General features: G+C 36.4%; 2 protein-coding genes and 1 non-coding gene across 5 annotated transcripts; 1 reads left to right on the top strand and 2 right to left on the bottom strand.

The window, feature by feature from the left end:
* Positions 1–2,106: 2,106 nt before the first annotated feature.
* On the top strand, positions 2,107–7,226 carry LOC133704402 (probable pectate lyase 13). Of its 3 annotated transcripts, none has more exons than XM_062129210.1 (4): positions 2,107–2,424; positions 3,227–4,124; positions 4,681–4,886; positions 6,824–7,226. In XM_062129210.1, the coding sequence occupies exons 1-4, from the start codon at positions 2,273–2,275 to the stop codon at positions 7,089–7,091; spliced, it is 1,524 nt and encodes a 507-aa protein (XP_061985194.1). In that variant the 5' UTR covers positions 2,107–2,272; the 3' UTR covers positions 7,092–7,226. The 3 variants fall into 3 exon arrangements, with proteins under 3 accessions (XP_061985194.1, XP_061985195.1, XP_061985196.1); XM_062129211.1 differs by having other exon boundaries at positions 2,313–2,612; XM_062129212.1 differs by lacking the exon at positions 6,824–7,226 and having other exon boundaries at positions 2,313–2,612; positions 4,681–4,890.
* A 418-nt stretch (positions 7,227–7,644) lies between these two features.
* Positions 7,645–7,717, bottom strand: TRNAK-UUU (transfer RNA lysine (anticodon UUU)). The gene has a single exon. It is a non-coding gene; the product is annotated as a tRNA-Lys (tRNA).
* Positions 7,718–8,892: 1,175 nt separating this feature from the next.
* On the bottom strand, positions 8,893–18,321 carry LOC133704401 (protein RNA-directed DNA methylation 3-like). The gene is made up of 18 exons (XM_062129209.1): positions 17,977–18,321; positions 16,756–17,006; positions 16,472–16,627; positions 16,187–16,345; positions 16,016–16,099; positions 15,607–15,674; positions 15,193–15,525; positions 15,058–15,109; positions 14,795–14,950; positions 14,544–14,687; positions 14,336–14,438; positions 14,091–14,240; positions 13,953–14,007; positions 13,782–13,846; positions 13,595–13,664; positions 12,755–12,782; positions 12,601–12,661; positions 8,893–12,444 (listed from the first exon to the last, which is right to left on the bottom strand). The coding sequence occupies exons 1-18, from the start codon at positions 18,164–18,166 to the stop codon at positions 9,191–9,193; spliced, it is 5,379 nt and encodes a 1,792-aa protein (XP_061985193.1). The 5' UTR covers positions 18,167–18,321; the 3' UTR covers positions 8,893–9,190.
* Positions 18,322–22,579: the final 4,258 nt, after the last annotated feature.

Genomic DNA, 22,579 nt, shown 5'->3' with positions numbered 1-22,579 from the left:
GAAAGGACGATGTCTCGAAAGCAGCAGAGAAATACGAGAGAACTTACAGCCTTGCATTTCTAATATCATCAACGATTATTTATGCGTTCACCCTTGCTTTGCATTTTCAGAGAGTAGTTTAAAATCTCAAGCTTGTTTTCAAAATCACTCGTCCTTCCAAGGAAAAATGTACTGGAAAATTTTAAAGATAGCTTTTTGATGAAGTGAATCTAGTCTCTAGGTGTCATCCACTGTTAGAATTACAAGAGATTCTAAGAAAATAACTTTTTTTTTTTTTGTTTTTAGAATTTAGATGAATGATCAAGGAAAAAAAAAGATTATTTTGGAAAACTGCATTCCTGATCATCAGATGGGAAAGTCGGAAAAAGGTCTCAATCTTTTAGGTCTGTGCAAGTAAGTTTGTCAACTGGACTAAGCTTATCCCACCATCATACACAAATTTTGTTGTCATTAATAATAATAATAATACAAGCAATTTAGTAAATGATGAAGTGGTAAAGAATTTTGAATTAAAAGGTTTGTTCTCCATGTGGTTTAAAGTTCGAGCCCCGTGATTGCTAATATAATAATCACTGGAGGTTTACATAATCGTTAATTTCAGGGTCCGTGAAATTAATCGAGATATGTACAAGTTAATCCAAATATCCATGTTAATAATAAAAAAAAAATAATAGTCTATCACATACAATTTAATGCATGGTGATGACTATGCAGACATTTACCTGTCTAGTTTGCTGAGGTGCAGTTAGGAGGTTATAAAAATATTTTTGGTTTTTGTATTTTAAAATTGTTTTTTTAAATAATTTTAAATTTTAAATAATTTTTTATTTTTATAGATATTTTAATATGTTGATGTTAAAAATAAATTTTAAAAAAAATATAAAAAATATTATTTAGATATATTTTCAAGTAAAAAAATACTTTAAAAAACAATTATTACTATAATACCAAGCAGACTCAAAGTGCTTATCAGTGCGGTTAAAACTCTGTTTCCTTTAAATTTGGATTTCTTTTAAAAAAAAGTTTATTACTTAAATTTTTTTGATATATTAATATAAAAAATAAATTTTAAAATGTAAAAAGTATTATTTTAATATATTATAAAAAAACATTTTAAAACATAATGTTTACTGGACTTGCAAACATTCCCTTCTCCTACGTGCTGAGCCGCTGCTACTCTTTCTCGTGCAAGAATTGTCCCCCGCATCTCGCAATCCCTGAAACCCTATTCCTTGTAAGGATGACACTTGACATGCAAATCTCCCCAGGGCCCAGCTGTTCAAATCATCTTGCAAGTTACAGGGACTGATGCTACAGGTTTCCAGTTCCTCCACTTTTTTCTTTTCCTCGGAAAATGAGAAGCTAACAGTTAATAACAAACCAAAGTCTCTTTAGTTTTTAACTTGTACAGAGAAAATCACTGAAAGCTGCAACCTTGATTAGCATGATTTAGAGGTGTCTGTTTTTGTGTTGTAGTGTATTTTTTAAAAAAATTATTTTCTATGCTTTTAAATAGATTTAATGTACTAATATTAAAAATATTCTTTTAAATAAAAATATTATTTTATTATATTATTAAACAAAAATCACTTTAAAAAATAATTTTTATCATACTCTACGTTTGAAATTGTGATAACGATTATTTTTTAAAATATCTTTTATTTAAAAATGATTGAAATAAGATTTTTTTTATTTTTTTATTTTATTTTTAACCTCACATATAAAAATATATAAAAATTAATTCTAAACAAAAAAAAAATAAAAAAAATCCAAATTTTTTTGAAGCCACTTTTAAAATGGAAAGCCAAACAGCACCCAACCAAGCAAAAGCAAAAAAAACGGACGTGGGTTTTGTCTCCACTTCAGAATAGACTTTTTGATCAGAACAGAACATAAATTACTTGCAGGCATTCCACCAAGAATCCTTACCATAAGACAAAAGCAAAAAAAGAACTAGATTTCGAATGAGAACAAAGAAAAGAAAGAACTTTCTTAAATATTTCGGATAAGCTCCCTCACACTCAAAAATTAACCTTTTTGTAATAATTAGTTTTATCCTAGAATAATTAGCAAGCAAGGTACGAATTTGACTGAGAGGATTTCAGAGAACCAGAGAGAAAAGGAGATAGCAATTCTCTGTGCTTCTCATAACATCACAGCCACCATACCCCTCCATTCTGTTCTTCCTTTCTTCCTCGTTAAAATAATTACAAAGAAAAGGAAGAAAGCCCTACCAAGCAAGTAACACTTTTTTTTAAGGAACATTATAGCCATGTCATATATTACAATCTTGTTTTATTATATAAACCACCGCAAACACCTCACATATTCCCCCAAAATTTTCAGCTTCCTACGTACTTTTTCTTTGTCGTTGTTCATTCACTCCTCTTTAAAATTCTTGTTCTTCTCTAGACAAGCGAAAGGGTAAACCACAAATATCTAAGAACCCAACCCATTTCAATTGCTACTTCGATGAAGCTTTCTAATTTCTGCATTCTCTTAATTTGTCACTTTACTTCATTCATTCCTTTCATTATTGAAACTACTGCCTTCAATCTCACCCTTCCACATCAGCATCCAGACCCTGAGGCTGTTGCTGAAGATGTAAAACGGCAAGACCTTTACATCCATCTGGGTTTAGCTCATTTTATGGTTTTGCATCATGAGTTTTTTGTAGTTTCCAAGACTCTGCCTTTTGGCTAGAGATAAATGCTACCTTGGGTTTTTGCTTTCGGGGTTTATGATGGTTTCTATCTTCTTGATTTTGAACGAAATTCCTACCTGTTTTTTGCTAATCACAAGGTTTTAGCATTGTAGGATCTCTCTTCTGCAGTAATTTTTGATCCAGCAATGGAGAATATAACCACATTTTCTTGATTTGCCATGTTTTCTCAGCAACCAAACAGGGGGCGACTCGAACAAAACCCCATCTGGGTTCTGTTCATTGAAGGCTTCTTTCTCATGGTCTTCTCTCATTTTCAACTATTAACTCATCCACAACACCAAAGCAAAACAAAAGTTGTCATTGCATTTTCCCAGAAAATAAACAGAGCACGCTCTGTTTCCCGTGTTTCTTTTAACCGTTTTTTTTTTTTTTTACCAAATTCTTGCTGTAGCTACTTGGCTTATATTATATTCCCACATTTTACATTTTCTTCAAGACAACCAAATATTCTTTTCTTTCTTTTGTTTCTCATTATTAATGTTTTTATATTTTACCTTGCAGGAGAGTCAATGCATCTCTATCAAGAAGAAACCTTTTGTCCATTCAAGAAAAGGACCAATGCCAAACCGGAAACCCCATCGACGATTGTTGGAGATGCGACCCCAATTGGGCTAACAACCGCCAACGTTTAGCTGACTGCGCTATTGGGTTTGGTCAAGGCACATTAGGTGGTAGAGGTGGCCAGATCTATGTGGTCACTGACTCCTCGGACCATAACCCAGCCAACCCCACACCAGGCACGTTACGTTATGCTGTTATCCAAGACCAACCTCTTTGGATCATCTTTTCTTCGGACATGGTCATTAAGCTCAAACATGAACTTATTTTCAACAGTTACAAAACTATTGATGGCCGTGGCGCAAATGTGCACATTACAGGAAATGGGTGCATAACACTTCAACATGTGACACATATTATTATCCACAACATCCACGTTCACCATTGCAAGCCTTCTGGTAACGCTAATATAGCATCATCACCAACACATGTTGGACAGAGAGGGGAATCGGATGGTGATGGTATTTCCATCTCTGGGTCCCAGAAGATTTGGATTGATCATTGTTCATTATCGTATTGTACTGATGGTTTGATTGATGCTATACTGGGGTCTACTGCGATTACCATATCAAACAACCATTTTACGCACCATAATGAAGTGATGCTATTGGGGCACAATGATAAGTATGTATTGGACTCAGGAATGCAAGTTACTATAGCTTTTAATCACTTCGGTGTAGGGCTGGTCCAGCGTATGCCAAGGTGTAGAAGAGGGTATATACATGTGGTGAACAATGATTTTACAGCTTGGGAGATGTATGCTATCGGTGGTAGTGCAAACCCTACCATAAATAGTCAAGGGAATCGATATACTGCACCAGCCGATGATAATGCCAAAGAGGTTAGTCTACTTTGAATTATTTTGCTTTACTTAAGGGAGGTAGAATATGATTGATTAATGATGTTTGCATGGGAGCCTAATGTGAACCTCTTGACTCTTGTTTCGAGGTTAGACGGCGCCTCCCCCCACAATGTTTGTGGCGCGTGTTTGCACGCGCCGTCATTGTGGGAATGCCGGTTGCCACCGCTAGAAATGGCAGGCATGGTTGTGAAATGTTACTCGAGTAAAACTGGACTAAGACTTGGGGGTCTAAGAAAATATTTCCCCATCCTTCAGCCATACGAGCCCTTCCTGCCTCCACAGTACCCTCCCTATGTTTTGTGAATTCCTGTGGCTCGATGGAGTTACTAGTGTAAACAGAATGGAAACAGAACTAAGGCAGGGGGCAACATCCAAGAAAAGCAAGCTGTTACCCCGTTATAATTTAATTTAAACCACCGTCAGCTTGAGACCTGAGAGTGATGCCTTTAGCGCCTCCGCCGGCCATTAGATACATTACAAAATTCCCTGCCTATAGTACAATCTCTGACGTTGATTTTTTTAAAATTTTTTGTAGGTAACAAAGAGGGTGGACACAAACGAGGGAGAGTGGGCAGATTGGAATTGGAGAACAGACGAGGACATCTTGGTAAATGGAGCCTTCTTTGTGCCCTCAGGAGCTGGTTTGAGTGAGCAATATAGCAAAGCCTCCAGCGTGGAACCCAGGTCTGCTAGGTTAATTACAGAACTCACCATGAATGCTGGTGTCTTTGGTGACCCCAGGTAAGCTCTTCCTGACCCCACTATGTTCCCTGTTTCAACTTTTTGGACACTTTTGTCCATCTCAGATCCTTGCTATTAACTGAATTACCGACCATCATGGATTTTATTTTTTTTTTTAGAGATGCTACCCTTTGCCATTACCATGTGTATTTAAAGTTGTCCACGGAGGCTTTATGTGCCTGTGCAAATTTTTATTAGCGAAGAAAAATGTGCATGCGTGCAAATTCCCTAGAGATAATTTTAAGGAGACCCACCTAGGACTGGTTAAGGTGATTTATAAGTGTCTGGGGGTGTTGATACCTTTTGTTTTTAGATGTCTGTTTTTTTTTTTCCAATGTTTTTACATGGTTTTGATATATAAAAATTAATATTTTTGTTTTTAAAAGCACTTTATATATATTATAATAACAAATAGTGGGTGTTAGAGGGTACTTGACAGTGTGATAACAGTTGCTTTTCAAATAACTTTTTGTGCTGAAATATATGCCAATGATTTTTTTTATTTTAAAAAAATTATTTTCAATATCAGCACATCAAAACGATTCAAAACGTATAAATCATATTAAATTTTAGCAAAAAAATTTTTATTTTTTTGAGAATGCGACATGTTCTTAGTTTTTATGTTACAATTTATTTTTTAAAATGTTTTTTAAATTGTTTTTCATTTTAAAAAATATAAAGTTGAAATGATTTTAAATTAATATTTTTTTAAAATATTTTTGAATAGTTTTAACGTTTCAATATAAAAAAAATCTAATAAATATATATATTTTTAAAAAAACATATGTACTATACATATACTTATGTTTCGGAGAATAGTTAAACTGTTATTCTAAAAAATTTAAATTTTTTTAGTTGCGGTAAAAAATAATTTTTTTTAAAAATAAAATATTATTTTAATATATTTTTAAATAAAAAAACTTTAAAAATACAATTCCTATACTTTTCTTTCCTTTATCAGCCATCCGCAGCTTTCCATCGAATATGTGTGGGCCAATTCAATTGTTCTTCTTATCACATTGTGGGTCCCGTTTATGAAAGTAGGTGTGACATCAGTATTGTAAAGGGGGCTTTGCATGTGACCTGGTTGACGTGCTATGATATCTCATGCTTGACTTTTGCTTGTTGTACCCTTTTGGCTTTTCCACTGCCTCTCGTAGATCCATGTGGTCAGCAGCTTAGGCAAATGTAGACTTTGCTGACTGGCCATCAATGTAGTCACGTCAATGATCATGCTGCTAAACTGAAAGTAGAGTCCCGAGAGGTTCAAGCCTCCTCTTTATAATAATAATAAATCAATATAGTTACAATATTAATTAACTACTGGATTAGCAGAACTCAGTCTGCAAAGATAGTCTATGCCTGTGTTCCTGAAAAATGCAGAAACTGCAATTCGAAGATTGTCATGATAAATTCTAGTCGTAAGGGCATAGCTAAGCCCCGCAGTCTGCCCTTAATATCATGCGAGACCCATTGCAGCTATAATCTTTTCTCTTCCATAGGTGGTCACTCGGATTTGCTTACTTTGTTTTCCTGAAAGGTGAGAGGCAAATTAGCATGTTTTCCAGAAGGGTTTAAGCCATGGTTACTCCTCTGGGTTGCGTCATTGTTCTGTGACTGTTTCATTTGGACCGCCCATGACCCTGATGCCCATGACCCAGATGCTGACACAGCTGGACCATGGGCGAGACTAGATAGGTCATTTGCACCATATGCGGCTTCCCCCACCACCTATCCTTTAAGCCATTAGGTATTTGAGCCAGCTAGCGTTATACAGAATTGTGGATCCTTGTCCTTATGGAGCTTGTTACGTGTATTTTATAATAGTGTATCTGCTGTTAGATTCATTATTAAGCATAATTTTCTGTTGAATCAAATGTCATCATTTGGTCTTTACGATAATATATTGTCTGGTTGGTTTTCAATCATTTACACAGAGATGATAGCGGGGGCATTTCTAATCCTGGATTCAGCGGTGCTGGGACCAGTACTGTCACGCCCACCACCGGCACTCAAGGGACGGGGGCCAGTGGCGGTACTGATGGCGACTACTTTGGAATGATATTCGGTAGCGGCTCTTCACTACCCCGACCTCCCACATCTATTAGCTTAATATTTTTGTCTCTTCTAATTATTCTAGCTTTGAGCACCATCACCAACAATGGTGCCTTGTTATCTTTCCCCTTATTATCATTATTTAAGTGAGGAAAATATTTGTCATCAATATTAAGATGTAAAGAGAGAGAAAAATTCATCACAAGCAGTTTGATTCCATTGCAAGCCCCACCGATTATCACAAGTGTATATAATAACATCAAAAGATCACTGATTTGAGCCCCATTATGTAAGGTCAAGAAAAGGAAAAAAAATTATGTCTGGTCATCTGTCCATTCTATGCTCAGCTAAAGCACCAAGTTTTTGAAAGAAAGTCTTGGGAGGGGATAGGGCAAGGACGGTTGAGGTGGCATTTCGGATTCAATGTCAATTTCAGAATATTTTTGTTTTCCTTTTCTATCGTCCTGTTCTACTTGCTCTTGGGTCCGTGTTCTTTTCATGAATTAATACAGTACAAGTTTTAAAGTGGGGTATTCTTTTTTTTAGTAAAAAAAAAAAAAAAAAGTGGGGTATTCTTGTTGTCGGAGAAAATTGCCAAAATCGACCTCGTAGATTTTAGTTTTATATTTTGCTATGAGAATCTCCATGTCAGACACAGATTGAGGACCCAAAAAGAACACCAAAATTATTGGCAGCGAAGAGTCGCCGTCTGTGGGAATCGAACCCACGACCACATGGTTAAAAGCCATGCGCTCTACCAGCTGAGCTAAGACGGCTAGCTGATCTTTATTGCAGAATATAAATACTTGTTCTTATAAGAAGAATTTTCTGAACTAGAACGCTTGCCCTTTTCATTTGGCAAGCATCAAATATACTCGGAGCGATATTAATTTTGTATCCGAGCTAATTTTACTAATTAAAAAATTTGTTAGAATCACTTAATAAAAATCATTAAGTTTTTTTTATATATAAAATAATATGTAATTTAGATGAAAATATGGATATCAGTTTTTACTTGATAATTTCTAATAATTTAGGATTAAAATCGAGATAAAGAATTATTTTATGATAAAATTTAGATTGAGTATATAGTGTACGCCGGTTTTCCCTTTTCATTTTCTGGAAAACATATCTAAGGGTACTTTTCAGGATACATTTACTGGTTTTCTAGCTGAAAGCGAGCCCATCAAAATGAGATTTTCCAAGTTAATAAAGGGCCCATGAAGTTTATTGGACTAAGCCCATACCTAATGGCCCATGAGGAATTGTAAGGATAAATCACCCAAGGGACTATCCTAGCCAACTCCGAGGGGGAGTATCGAACCTGGATAGGCCCGCCCCGACATCATCCCCTCATGGGTTAAGGCACTGTTGAACAGTAGGGCTCATCTTCCTGCCTGAACCCTGTCTTCTTTGGAGTTTGTTAACAAAATCATACATCATGAACAATGTTTCTGTTAAGTTTATGAGTTATGAACCACCGGCAAAATCTGAAATATGCACGTGCCAATTATGGATACCAATGTCGTGGTTTTTTTCTTGCAAACCTAGAAGGCAGATTCTGCCATTGCATCAGATCCATACATGCAGATTAAGCTCACTAAGTTTCTCTGGGAATGAAGCTCGCCATGTTAATGCAATATATGTCCTTCTCAGGTAGCCGAGCTCAGGCACGAAAAACACCGAGCGACAAAGATAATTAACAGGTACGTGCTCTGTTTGCAGGGCGAAGCTTTCAACAGTAGGTGCTCCATCTTCCTAGTTGAAGCCTGCCTAGGCAATTTCTTGCTTGGCCATATTCTTCTGTAAACTGTTTTATCGTCTGTTTAACCTAATTGAGCACTCGAAAATTCGTTTCCAAATCTGTTGAGCCGATTAAGCTGGACAAGCAAAAGTCTCAAGACAACCATGAATATGAAAGCAATTTTATGATAGAAACCTAGAAGGCATATTTCTGGCACTAGGGGAACTATTATAAATATTGCACAAGTACGGGCTTAAATAACCATGTACATACAAAATACTGTCATAAACTAGAAACCGTCTCCATGATCAATGCTCCGAGAGCAACTCCTTCTGGGAGTACCGGAATTCAAAATGTGAAGGAAACAGAAATTTGAGTCTAGGGCAGAGTTTCAAAAGAAATACCACTGTTACATCCTTCCTAACCGTGAATAAGACAATAAGCTAATATATACAGCTCCTTTAAACTTCAAAAACTAGATACCATGGCTTCTTTTGCAAAGCAATTACCACCCCCCTTTGCTACTTCCATCATTCCCTTCGTTTCCCCAAGAGCTTGTTGATGCTTTATTACCCCATGGATCAGTCGGCTTACCACTTTCATTTGCTCCTTTCACCTCTGTAGATTGACCCCAACCAGATGATTGCCCTCCACCAAAAGCACTAGATTGATCCCAGGTCTTAGCATCGCCTCCATCTCCCGAACCTGCTCCTTTGTCCCCCCAGCCACCAGCTTGAGCATTAGAACTGGGTCCTTTGTTCCAGCCACTGCCTTGGTCATCAGAACCTTCAATGTCTTTGCTTGATTGATTCCAAGAACTTGTTGATGATGCTTTACCACACGGATCAGTTAGTTCCCTGCCTGTATTAGTTCCTTCTTTTCCCTCTGTTGATCCACTCCAACCAGATGATTGGCCTCCGCCAGAAGCACCAGATTGATTCCAACCAGATGATTGGCCTCCAGTCATCCCTGCTTCTCCTGAGCCTGCTCCTTTTGTCCCCCAGCCACCACCTTGAGCACTGGAACCAGGTCCTTTGTTCCAACCACCCCCTTGATCTTCTGAACCTTTAATTTCTTTGCTTGATTGACTCCAGCCCTCATCAGAAGGATTTGATGACTTCCAGCTGTTTCCTTGACCCCAGGCAGCATCGCTGTTTGCACCAGAAGGTCCTTTGTTCCAGCCACCCCCTTGATCTTCTGAACCTTTAATTCCTTTGATTGATTTACTCCAGCCCTCACCAGAAAGATTTGATGACTTCCAGCTGTTTCCTTGACCCCAGGCAGCATCGCTGTTTGCACAGGTTCCCTTGTTCCAACCACCAGCAAGGCCACTGCCACCACCATCTTTGGCCGTTCTTGACTGGTTCCAGCCTGAACCTTGGCTACTCCAACCACCACCTTCATTGCTTGTTCCACCACTTCCAGAATTCCAGCTATTCTGTTGGCCCCTATCACCACCTCCTCGGTTCCAACTGCTTCCACCACCATTATTTTTCCATCCTCCACTGCTATTGTTTGCCCCATTCTTCCAGTCAAAGGTCTTATCTTCAGCAGAATTGTTGTCACTCCAACCACCATTTTGATCCCTCCTTCCTCTGGCTCTACCACCAAAGCCTCCTCTGTCCCCTCTACCTCTAAAGCCCCCTCTGTCTGGACCACCTCTGCCTCCATATCCACCTCTGTCGGATCTGCCTCTACCTCCAAAGCCTTCTCTGTCACCTCTACCTCTAAAACCCCCCCTGTCTGAACCATCCCTACCACCAAAACCACCTCTCCAACTCCCACCACCTGCCCTATTACCACAGGTCTCAGTTTGGCCTTCATCATCACAGGCTACAGAAGCATCCTGGTTACCATCACCATATCTAGAGCTCCAACTGCTTTTCTTGTCCCAACCAGATTCTTGGTTCACATCACTAGATCCAGAGTTCCAGTTACTTTTCTTGGCCCAACTAGAACCTTGGTTTGCATCTTTGGACCCAGAGTTCCAGTTGCTTTTGTTGGCCCAACCAGAATCTTGATTTCCATCAGCATTATTGGATTTGGAGTTCCAATTGCCCTTCTTGCCCCAGTCAGAGCCAGCATTTCCACCTGCATCACTTGATTCAGATTTCAAATTGCTTTTCTTACCCCAGCTAGAATTCTGGTTTCCATCTATCTCGCTGTCCTTTACAAGTTCAGGAGATTTCTGATTCCAACAGCTTTTACTACCCCAACCAGATGACTGGTTGGCATCTACATGACCAGTTTTATTATCCCAGCTTGATGACTGGTCTCCCTTCGAAGCTTTTGGAGCACCCCAGTCAGACGGCTGTGTGCCAGCCCCACTCGTTCCAGTTTTCCATCCAGTTGTATTGTCACCAGTTGAAGCTTTCCCTGAGTTCCACTTGCTGCCTCCACCCCAACTTCCACCTGGTACTTCATCCACAGCAGAAGCACTGTTCCATCCAGAAGACGAGTTCATGCCACTTGATTTGGGTGCTCTCCAACTAGCACCATCATTTTGCCCTTCTGAAGACAGATTAGAAACAAAACCTTTGCTCCCATTGTGACCTTGAGTTTGATCATTGTTCCAACTCGATTTGTTCCCACTGTTCCATTTGTCCACGCTCCCACTGGTCTCTTTATCTGCTCCCCCATGTTTGTTCCAACCTGATCCACTATCACTCCCAGAAGAAACAGACTTCCATCCACCCTCTCTACTTCCCTCAAACCCCTTGGATTTGCCCCAGCCACCTCCTTGATCGTTGCCAGTTGAATTGTTTTCTCCACCTTTCCAACCTGAAGACTGACCATCACCAAAGGATCTTCCTAGGCCAAACTGATCTCTACCACCACGACCACCTCCTCTTCCCCTGCTCCCACCTGAACCATGACCCCCATCAGATGTCTTGTTCCAGACACCAAACTCTTGATCTCCATCTGGTCTATTCCCACTACCCCAAGATCCCCCCTCTTGTTTACCCCAAGAGGATTCTCCCTGTTTATTCCAAGATCCCCTATCAGAACCAAAGGCCTTTGGCTTATTCCAGCTATCAGTCTGATTCTGGTTATTAGATCCATCTTTATTCCACTCAGATGCATCTTCACTATTGCCCCAACTTGAAGTTTGACCTGCACTATCAGCTTTGTCTTTCGTCCAGCCACTTCCTTTATCAGCTTCTGGTTGAGTGCTGCTCCTGCCTGCCTTACCCCAACCCTCAGTTGGCTTTTCGGCACCATTTTTGCTTTCCCGCTTCTCTGCAGCTTTACCCCAAGAATCATTTTGTGCAGCACCCTTATCTTGTTCTTCTGCAGCTTTACCCCAAGGGTCTCCTCCATCTTGTGATTTCTGTTGATTCCACCCGGTAGTCTTGTTACTCAAGCAGTCCTCTCCTGTGCCAGAGCTTTTATTCTTCTCCCAGGATCCTGCTTCAACTGCATCATTACATTTTCCCCACGAACCCACTTGATTCTTCCCGGTAGCTGCCTCACCCCAACTGCCATTTTGGTTTCCAATAACAGTCTTTCCTTTGTCCCAAGCAGATGCGGCAGCATCAAAAGAAGATTTTTCATCTCTTAGGATTCCTTTACCCCAGTTATCTCCAGAACCTCTTGAAGAGCCTGGCAGATCTTCATTGGATAAAGTTGCTTTACCCCAGCCGACAGATGCACCACTGCTAGAACCAATGTTAGAAGCAGCTTTGTTCCAAGAGTCAGCTGCAGCTGCACCCCAAGATGAAGTCTGTTTTGCTTTGGCTTGACTCCCCCAAGTATCATCTACACATTCCAAAACATGCAGTTAGCCACTTTGGCGCTTGTGATACATTCATTACAAAAGATATTGCATAATGTATACGTTCATCATGTACTTTGATGCTTCTAACACACTACAATGGCATGGCTGAACTGCCAACATGAGGAATAATTACACACCTTTATTTGGTTCATTATCTACAGAACTTGATGGATTTACAGGGTTGGTTTCAGGTTGAAGCTGCAGAAAACAGAAAGCTCAGGAGTTATCACTTTATGCTGTTGTTTGGGGTGGGGTAGAGAGAGAGAGAGAGAGAGAGAGTTCATCACTAACCGTGAAGCCCGGGCTAGACCAAGAAGTTCTGCAAGAAAATGCATATCAGATTATAGACAAAAGTACAAATCAAAAAGAAAAGTAATGTGTAGAAATAATTCAATAAAAAAGCTACAAGTAAAGAAACATGAAGATGCTGATAATTTCCAAATCAACCAGCATGTTGTACTGAACCATTGCTTCATTTGATAATTTAATTCAATAAATTCAGTTCAAACACAAATTCCATTAAATCAACACAATTAAATCTTCAAAAGCTTAGCTTTACGTTTCCTTTTTGCATCAACAATAATCATACACACAATCATAGTGGCCATAATCAAATCAGGCGGATTCACCACTGCCATATCCATTCCCATCACAAAACATACAGAATTTCACTCGCACAAATGTCAACAAAAAAACAGGTTTCTATCTAAAATACAGTAAATCCACATTGTCAAGAAAACCTAAAGCCCTGCACAAGCTTTTGCTCGTGACTGTGTTTTAATGACCCTCTTCAGCAAGCACTCCTCTATTGGTGCTAAATTGCATGGTAACTGGGAAGTTCTTTAGAGATGAATTCTGTTTTCTTACTCAAAACAACTGCATGTTAGCATTATTTCACTGAACACCATGTCATCCAGTGACAATGCATAGCAAACTTATGCTGCCATGCATCAAGCATGAAAAAGCAAAAGTCTACTAAATATAACAGCTATAGTTTCAGCCCATGACTAGGACCCCCATTTACAGTTTTGGCCTGTAGGAATTATGATGACACAACCAACAGCTACTTTAAAACATACATCACCAGCAAGTGCATGAACAGAACTTTGACAACAAAAAGAAAAGGAAAACCTTTCATTGGAGAGGCCACCAGCATTCCAGCCACCACCTTCAGTTGATGTCCCAGCTCCACCCGTCCAACCTTCAAGAATACAAAATTAAAGGGAAAATTAATTATGTCAGATATCAACTCTAGAAAAAAAAAACCACTTAATATCATCAGAAATTTTTTATATTCTGAGAGTAATCGAATTCCCACCTCCAGAGCCACCTTCATTTCCAAGTAAATCAAATGGTTTGAAAGAACTGGATCGTGGATCATCACTTTTATAAATAGAAAAGTACCATGTCAGTGCACCTTCAAAAGGCAATCCAGACCATACTCGTGAAAAAAGCTGAGACAAATGGGATTTAGCTATAAAATATGCACCTTACAGACATGGCGGAGCTCTTTGCACGGAGCTCAGAAAGATGCTCACTTTTAACTTCAGAAACATAAACCAAAAAAATTAGAAAATAGGTAAACTGGAAATCAAACAGAACCAAAGGTAACCTTTTTGTAAAGAACCTGTAAGAACTTTCTGCTGAGAACCAAGCTTCACAGTAACATCAGAATAGCGTATGGCCAAGACCTGGCATAGATACCCCTTCAAAGGTCCTACTCGGATTCTCAAGGTTTGACCAATGGAGAACAATCCATCCCTGTCGCCTTGGTTGACTGCAAAGAATAACAAAGCCAGTACAAGAAACTTTACATCAGAGTCAATACTGTAAAAAGAATAAAACTACAAAAGGCACAACTACAATGCATACAGCCATGGCTATTTTCTTTCGCTTGCCACGGTTTTTTAGGTGATAAGGGGGATTTGGGAGATGATGGGAAATCTTCAAAACCTAAAGAGCCTGATTCACTATCCTGAAATGAGAGCAAAGAGATAGTCATTTAAAGCACCAGCAACAATTCAGGGTAAGAGAATGGTGTAGACAAAATGATGTGATTGCTCTTTTCAAAAAGCACAACCTTTCCATAGCAAGCATCAAAAGAAAGCTTGAGTTTTTCACACATTTGAGCTTTTGAACAGAAATAACCACAATCTTCTGTTTCATTCTGATCATATATAAATATGATGCCTCTGTAGATTTGCTTAACAATTCCTTGCCTATCCTGCAAAGAGCAACTTGCATGATAGTCTCAAGCCTAGTGTGGCAGTTTGCTTCAGAATCACATTAAAAAAAAAAAAACAGAAGAAAAATGTGAAATTAGTGTCAAACCTTCAATGGACCTTCCAAAACCTTAACAGTATCGTTAACTGACATGGTTTTCTTGTGATGATCTAAAGCAGTAAACTTCATATCAGTGGGCCCATTCTTTAGATCGCGTAATGCAACAGTAACCACATCAGGTTTTTCAGGTCCATGTTTTAGAATCTGGAGCAGCGGAAAAAATATGAAGAATTCTAATCCTCACATTGAACATTAAAGAAAGTTAAATTGCCAGCAGCAAAGCCACAAAGCAAGTAAACTAGATTCCATACCTTGTAAGATTCATCTTTCTCCATACCAACAATAAGACCAAAATCTTTGCGGCTGCAAGCCGGTAAAACAAAATCAAAGATTATAACTTACATATTATCAGATCACAGAAAACCGCTAATTGGAGTGGAACTTACCCGAAACACACAAGATCATACAGTTCGAATCTATTCTGCCCAGATGCTGATGAGCCCTCTCCTTTCTCACCACCTTTCTCATTTCCAATTATCCGTTTTTTCTTCTGTCCAACATATATCTGTGCAAGCCATTCCAATTTCTCTGACTCATTGTTCTCAGAAGACTTGAACTTCAACAACTCCTCTTCTGAAGGCAAAACGCTCAAGCAGCTTAAAGAATCTATAGATACTCTTTTATATAAATATCCATCCTTGAGCATCAGGCCATCAAGAACCTCAAACATCTTGCCAGTATCACGGTCACGTCTATATTGAATCAGAGGCCGGAACTCCCTACACAAGTCAAATATAATTGCATATAAGAAGTCATGACATTAGAAGTCAAATGAACTATATGTGGGATATGGATATTACTCAAGTTCACTTGAGCTGATTAGTCTCGGAGCTGGTATGGCAGCTTTCTTCTTTGCAAGTCCCCCTCCCTGTGAAGCAAATTCGTTAAGAAATGCTTTTCATGTAAATCACAAATAAAGCATCGAACTTGCCACCATGTGCATGTTATAATCTGCAAATAATGTCCTCAGAATAGAAGGAACAAGATTTTAATATATAGATACATGTGTGTGTTAACTGTTAATAGTCTTCTTATAAATTTGAAGCAGTGGAATCCACTTTGAACTAACATATAATCAAGGTATATCTACAGTATTGGCACCCAAAATTCATGAAACCACCATTAAACTTGGAGACCCATAACAAAATAAACATAATTCAAAACTATATTAGAAGCAGAGGATGCTAGTTCCACTCTTCAAAGTCTCACAAATTTTTGCGCCAATGCTTGCAAATCAATTCTTGGAATCAGCTTCACTGTTGCTTTTTTCCGCACATCATTCACAGCCACAATCTACAGAAACAAAATTTGTTCAGAGTAAAGACAGATTAGTTTTTCCAACAAAGCAAGAAACAGCCAACAAGCTCATTGGCACTCCACCTGTGCCAGGTCCCCCTTATAGTTCCCATTCTTTACACGAGCCCACATGCCCTCAGAAATTTGATTACAACTTTTTCGAATGGAGAGCAGATGAGACACTTCATTTTTAGGAACTGGAGCCATCCTGCTAGAATATATGCTACAAAGCCCTTTACATGCCTAAAATCAGAATTATAGAAGATAAATAGAAAAATATTAGTTTACTAATAAAAACAACCTGAAAAGGAGCAAATTCCCCAGCACAGAAAATAATAAATTCCTTATTCAGTGATAAAAATATGTTACCTCAATAATATCAATTTGCTTGTCAGCTTCAATATAAATATAACCCTTAACATGATCAATGGAAAATGCAGATATTATCTGCAGTTTGGTACCCAGAGACTTCAAGTCAACAAACTTTTGCATGAGGCAAAAAGCTGAATGCCTCTCACGTCCAACCTACAACCAAGAAGTTCCAGTTGACGACTGTAAACACATGCAAAGGCAATGGTGGTAGATGTTAAGGGATGCAATAGAAACAACAATGCCGGGGGTGGGGCTATTTGCCTATATAATGAACATCCTACCATGCATTTCACTTTCCAGATAGTTGGATCCTTCGCAGAAGGTTCAAGATAATTTCTTTCCATGGATCTTTTAGCCTCATCAGCATCTTCAGCAAAACGAAATCTGGGATTATTCTTGAAACGCTCTTCCATCATCTTATCAAATTCTTCCCCGTCCATCTCCTCCTCTTTGGGAACAATTGGAACATTTTGGGTTTTTGGTGGATCATTCTTTACTTTCAGCTCTACATCATATTCTTCATCCATAAAATCTGTTCTCCACAATTAGGATAAGATTAAGATTAGTAAAAATAAGCTTTCCTGATCCAAGGCAGAGAGGCAAGGGAACCCGGATAATACTGTACTGTTGAAAAAAGAAAAGGAACATGGTATGAGCATGACCTGAAAAAAAGATCCTATACAAAGGCATTCCATTTAGCTCAAAACCCAAACTATATAACAAAAGAAAAAAAAGAACCTCCACAATGCAAAACAAATCCTTATTGCTCCAGTATTTCTATTAAATCTGCCATAACATCAATTTCCTAAATACTAATTCTATAAAATCTCCAGTGAATCCACCGCAAAATTAACCTCAGTTACAACAAGTAAATGCACTCAAATACCCTCAATGAACAGTTTTACAGCACAACAAGCTCAGAAACAACTTCACGGATCCACTTGCACAGACAGAATTTTTGAAAACACGGGGCCTTGCCACTTGTTGTGAGCATGTAAAAAATCTCCACTAACAAAACCTCACAGACATAACAAATGTATAACCCAAAATTTCTTTAAAACTCCATAACTAAAAATACCTCACAGAAAAACATACACAAAAGCCTAGTAAAACAACATGCAGCACCGATACAAGACAAGTGGAAAAAACATAAAAGTAAAAACACACCATTTGACCATCTCAGAATCGCTGCTATATCACACAATTTCCACTAAAATAAACTTAAATTGAAAAATCAAAACTAAAAAGAAGATTTCCTAAAATCCATCAAGCACCACCAAAACATAATAATAATAATAATAATAATAATAATAATAATAAAGACGTTAAACCACCACCAGAGTCACTGGTGTCTCTCATTTTCAGTCAAAACCAAAAAATTCAAACTTCAAAAATTCAAAAACCTCAAAACGCCATCGTTTTACCAACTCGGAGCCCTAGAAAGGTAAGAAAAAAATGAATTTCAAGGGGAAAAAAAAGAAAAAGTAAGATTTTTTTTTAACCTTCAATGTCAAAATTAAGATCACTATCATCACTCTCGTAATCACTATGATCAGCTTCGTCTTCGAAGAACTGAAGAACCGCACGGTTCCTTTTCATCTTTCCACCACCGGTCTTGTCGTCGTCAACATCGCCACGTTTCCGTTTATCTCCGCCGGTAGCGACGGCCTTTCCCTTCCCCTTCGACGACATTTTGCAGCGATAATGTCGGGTATCGTTTTTCTTATTTTTTTCAAAAAAAAAAAAAGGGAAAGAGATTTACATAAATAAATGAAAGGAAAACATATGAAAGAAAAAGAGACTGTTTGGGTTTCGTTGGTACAAGCGTGTTTGGTGTGTGAGTGAGTCTGTGAGCTCTGGCAGTAATAAAATTGGAAGGAATATTTATCAATTTACATTAATGTCCTTCTTTTCAAGCATGGTATATTGGTATTCATCATTGTCATCTTTTTCGTGATGGGCAAACTAGGAATAAACATCTATGAAGGTGTTCGCTAGAGGTCTTGAATTTCGAACCCAGGCCTGTTCATGGCTGATGGGTTATCTCACGATTTTGGTATTGTTTATTTTTATGTTTTAAAAAAATAAATTAAAAATTTTATTTTATTTATTTTAAATTAATATTTTTTTAGTATTTTTAAATTAATATGTTGATATTTAAAATAATTTTTTAAAAAATAAAAAAAATATTATTTTAATATATTTTTAAATAAAAAACAATTTAAAAATTAACCAAAACTATACTTTCAAATAGACTCATAACTTTTTGAGATAAATTTTATAATTTTTCTCAAAATTATTGTAGATTTTTTAAAAAAAATTGATGTAAAAAATATTTAAAAAATAATATTATTATAAACTAATTTAGTAGAAATTTTATTTTTTCTATATTTTTTAAATTATATTTTCTATATTTGACTTGGCCATAAAAAAAATATAATATTTTTTAAAACCTTGAATTGAGATGAATCGTAAAATCACCTCGTAATAGTAATTCAATGTCATGAAAGAAGTAAATGATTATGAGTGCATGAATAAAGCGTGACTATAAGATTTGATTTGATTTAAAAAAATTGGTCTGGATCTATTTTGAATTAATTAATTGAGTTTTATTAAGTTGATATTTTATTTAATTTTTTGTTTCATATATAGGTGATTTAGGATAAGATTTTTCATTTGATTTATCTCTGATCAGATAAAAGTATAAATTGAATTTTTATGGACTAAATTAGTCTTAAAAATATCACCTAATGATAGATAAAAGAAATTACGAAAAATAATTTTACTGTCAACGATGGACAAGGACGGTGAGACACCGAGATGCGAAGCGTATTTCTCAACAACGATAGTAATTAACCATGGCTTCTTCGGGTACGTTAATAAAAAAAAAAATCACATTGTTCATTCATTTCCCTCCTCTTTTTTTTTTTTTTTTTTTTTTTTTTTTTTTTCTGGAAGTTGCATTTAAGAACCTTCTGGAATTTGATGGGAAAAAATGATGGATTTCTTTCTCTTTGGAGTTTCTGGGCTTGTAAATTACTGCAGTGGGCCATGTCTGCGCTCGGAAAATTACAAGTGCCTCCACTTTTCACCGACATCATACCTTATTTACGAGGGTTTTTTAAAAAAGTTTAATTTTTTTAAAAAATATATATATTAATAATGTTTTTAATGTGGTAAAGTTAATAATAAATTTTAAAAAATAATAAAAATATTATCTTAATATATTTCAATTCATAAAATATTTTAAAAAGTAATGCTACTATAATATCAAAACATTATAATCATTTGTTTGCCCATTTTTATATTTATTTACTACTATTCATAGTTGTGTTCCCGGGCAATTTGCGCATGTGTATATTTTCTGTAAAAAAAAACCACCTTTTTATTCCCATGTTATAGGATGAGTTTAAACATGTTGTGCTGTTTTTTTTTTTAAAAAAAAAAGTTTGAACATCCAATATAATTAGCTAAATAATCATCGCTAATAATAAAAATGAGATTAAAAATGTTGCAAATAGACGGAACAGATTATAAACTTTAACAATTCAGACTATTTATTCATCTCTTTTACTTGTTTTCAGGAGATTCTACATTAATTCTGGTTTAATAATTAAGCAATTCTAAGTTTTTAAATCCAACCAACTAAATGATTATTGCGACGGTTTAAATAATTTTTATAGAAAAATTATTTTAACTTAAAAACAAGTAGAAATAATTTGACATTATTTTTTAATATACCTTTTAAATATAAACTATTGAAATTTAAAAATCTTAATTTAATTATATTTAAACTTATAACAGTTTAATAATTAATATCCTGACCATATTTAAAAAATATCTTTAAATTATTTGAAATGATATTCTAAAAATAATTTTATATTATTTCTTAACAAAAATGAACATATACTCCACAGTCGTCTTCTAGGCTTGTCAAGCCAGGAATATTTTGCTCGGCCCAAGAGTGTAAAATATATCTGCAACTAATAATGGGCCTTCGGTATTTCGGCGAGCATTTCCTTTCCGATCCCTGGTACAACTCCATGGCCCATATATGACCAGTGATTTAAAGCCCGTTGGGGTGATATATATAGATGGAAACGGGCTCCGTCAGGGGTGGGTTATTCTTCAACCATTTCCGCCGCCTCTATGTTGATCGAGTTCGAGGTCGGGAGGAAAATCCACTGCTGGCCTTGGGGCTCGTCTCGAGGATTTCTTATCGATGAAAAATATATTCTTCTGTGCTTACAGTTCATATCTAATAGTTAATATCAAACGAAAAAAATAATATTAATGATATATAAATATTTAATTTTACTATAGCTCTTATATATAATTAAAATATACATCAGATAATAAATTTATCTGAAAAGATCAATTGTTCAAAAAATATATAAAAAAAAATAGCTCTTGTCTGTCCACGGGTTTTGTGGAATACTCATCAAGTCAGGTTGTATTCCTAATAAGGTTAATTTATGGGTATTTGATTTTCCCTTTGATATTAACTTGAGAAGGACAATTCTTAACAAAATAACAAAGTAGTAATTGATTTTCCCTGATAAAGATATTAGACAAATGATTGTTGGATGGTCATAGATTGACAGTCGACACAGCCCAAAAACACACACCAACCCCTTTATCATTTACACTAGAAGACAAGAATTCTCTGTTCTATATACTCTACCATGCCCGGTTCCTACTGTAGATTTCTAGATATGCCTAACAATAGTAGTGCATGCATCATCATGGTCAGAGTTAATAACCTTCATGTCGTAGAATTCATACTGGGTCACAGAGACGTGTAGTGTAAAATGGCAATGCAAAATGCTGATGATCACAGAAATACATACTATGTATATAAAGATAGTACGTTTAATCCTGGGATTGTAGTTCAATTAATAAGGTTTAGAGTTTGCTTTTCAGGTTAATAGTTCCAGTGTCATACATTTTATTTCAGGGTTATTGAAGATTTATATGGTCGTTGATTTCAAGACCTCGAAAAATTAATCGAGATGTACGTAAACTGATCCGATCATTCAAAATTAAAACAAAAATAGCAAATCTTATTGTTTTGAGCACCTAACATAGCTAGCTCAGATGGAGGTATCATCCTGTGCTGTTTAAAATTATGTTTCAAATGATATTTATAAGAAAATTATTTTTTTATATAATTTTGAATTATTTTGATATAAAAAAATTAAAAATATTATTTTAATTTATTTTCAAGTAATTTATTTTTAAAAAAATAATTGTTACTACATTTCTAAACATCATCGGTGAAAAGAGAGAAATTTTGGATTATTTGGAATACTGCCACCCCTATTTGAAAACAAAGGAAGCATAATGTTAATCTTAATTTCCTCGTGACATTGGAAACCTCTACTCTATTTTTCTCACCATAATGCACAGTTAAGAGAGGGAAAACATAGAACTTGTTCTTGCGTTAATTATGACTCAGAAAGAAAATCTACTTTGATGCAGAAGAAAGTGAACTTTATATTTTAAACCCTTAAAAACAAATTTAAAGAACATGCATCGGTGCAACCTTGAATTGTTAAATGCATCATCAGTGCAACGTCAGTATTTTTATTTTTTTTTCTAAATTCAATCTTGATTGATGGTCGAGGATTGTGAGAGAGGGTCCTTAATCACAGATTAAATGATTGGTCGACTGGTTAATTGAGATATCATAAGCTAATATTATGACTTATAAAAGTAACGGCCATTCATTAAGAAAAATGAAGGCAAGTAGAGAGAGATACCAGAGGAAGAGCACTCACTGCTAGCAAGAAGCAAATTTAAGTGACATGCAAGCAAATGACAGATAATCTAAAAAGACGAGGTTTTAGTGGTTGAATAATATTGTGACCCGGAGAATTCCAAGAAAGATTTCTAGGATTGAAATAAATGAAATAATTCCAGGGCAAATAAAGCCATGCTTACAGGCGAAACGATCACATTTCTTCCGTTTAGGGATCAACCGATGAGAAATTATCTTGGAAATTAAAGTCCCTATCAATAATAATAAAAGAAAACCCCAATAAGTTCGAAGTCAATCATGAATATCCAAAGAAGCAATTGGTTCCACATAAGACCCAGAAATAA

This window comes from Populus nigra, chromosome 10 (genome assembly GCF_951802175.1).
Source record: "Populus nigra chromosome 10, ddPopNigr1.1, whole genome shotgun sequence".
Lineage (NCBI taxonomy): Eukaryota > Viridiplantae > Streptophyta > Magnoliopsida > Malpighiales > Salicaceae > Populus > Populus nigra.
Note: the sequence above shows the minus strand (reverse complement) of the source record. Positions and strands in the feature narration are given on the sequence as shown.

Coding starts and splice junctions, on each gene's coding strand:
- LOC133704402 (XM_062129210.1), top strand. CDS start 2,273: ATGTCATATATTACAATCTTGTTTTATTATATAAACCACCGCAAACAC. Junction 4,125..4,680: donor CCGATGATAATGCCAAAGAG/GTTAGTCTACTT, acceptor AATTTTTTGTAG/GTAACAAAGAGGGTGGACAC. Junction 4,887..6,823: donor GGTGTCTTTGGTGACCCCAG/GTAAGCTCTTCC, acceptor TCATTTACACAG/AGATGATAGCGGGGGCATTT.
- LOC133704401 (XM_062129209.1), bottom strand. CDS start 18,166: ATGTCGTCGAAGGGGAAGGGAAAGGCCGTCGCTACCGGCGGAGATAAA. Junction 16,628..16,755: donor TCTGGAAAGTGAAATGCATG/GTAGGATGTTCA, acceptor TCTTGGTTGTAG/GTTGGACGTGAGAGGCATTC. Junction 14,008..14,090: donor TCAGCAGAAAGTTCTTACAG/GTTCTTTACAAA, acceptor ATGTTTCTGAAG/TTAAAAGTGAGCATCTTTCT.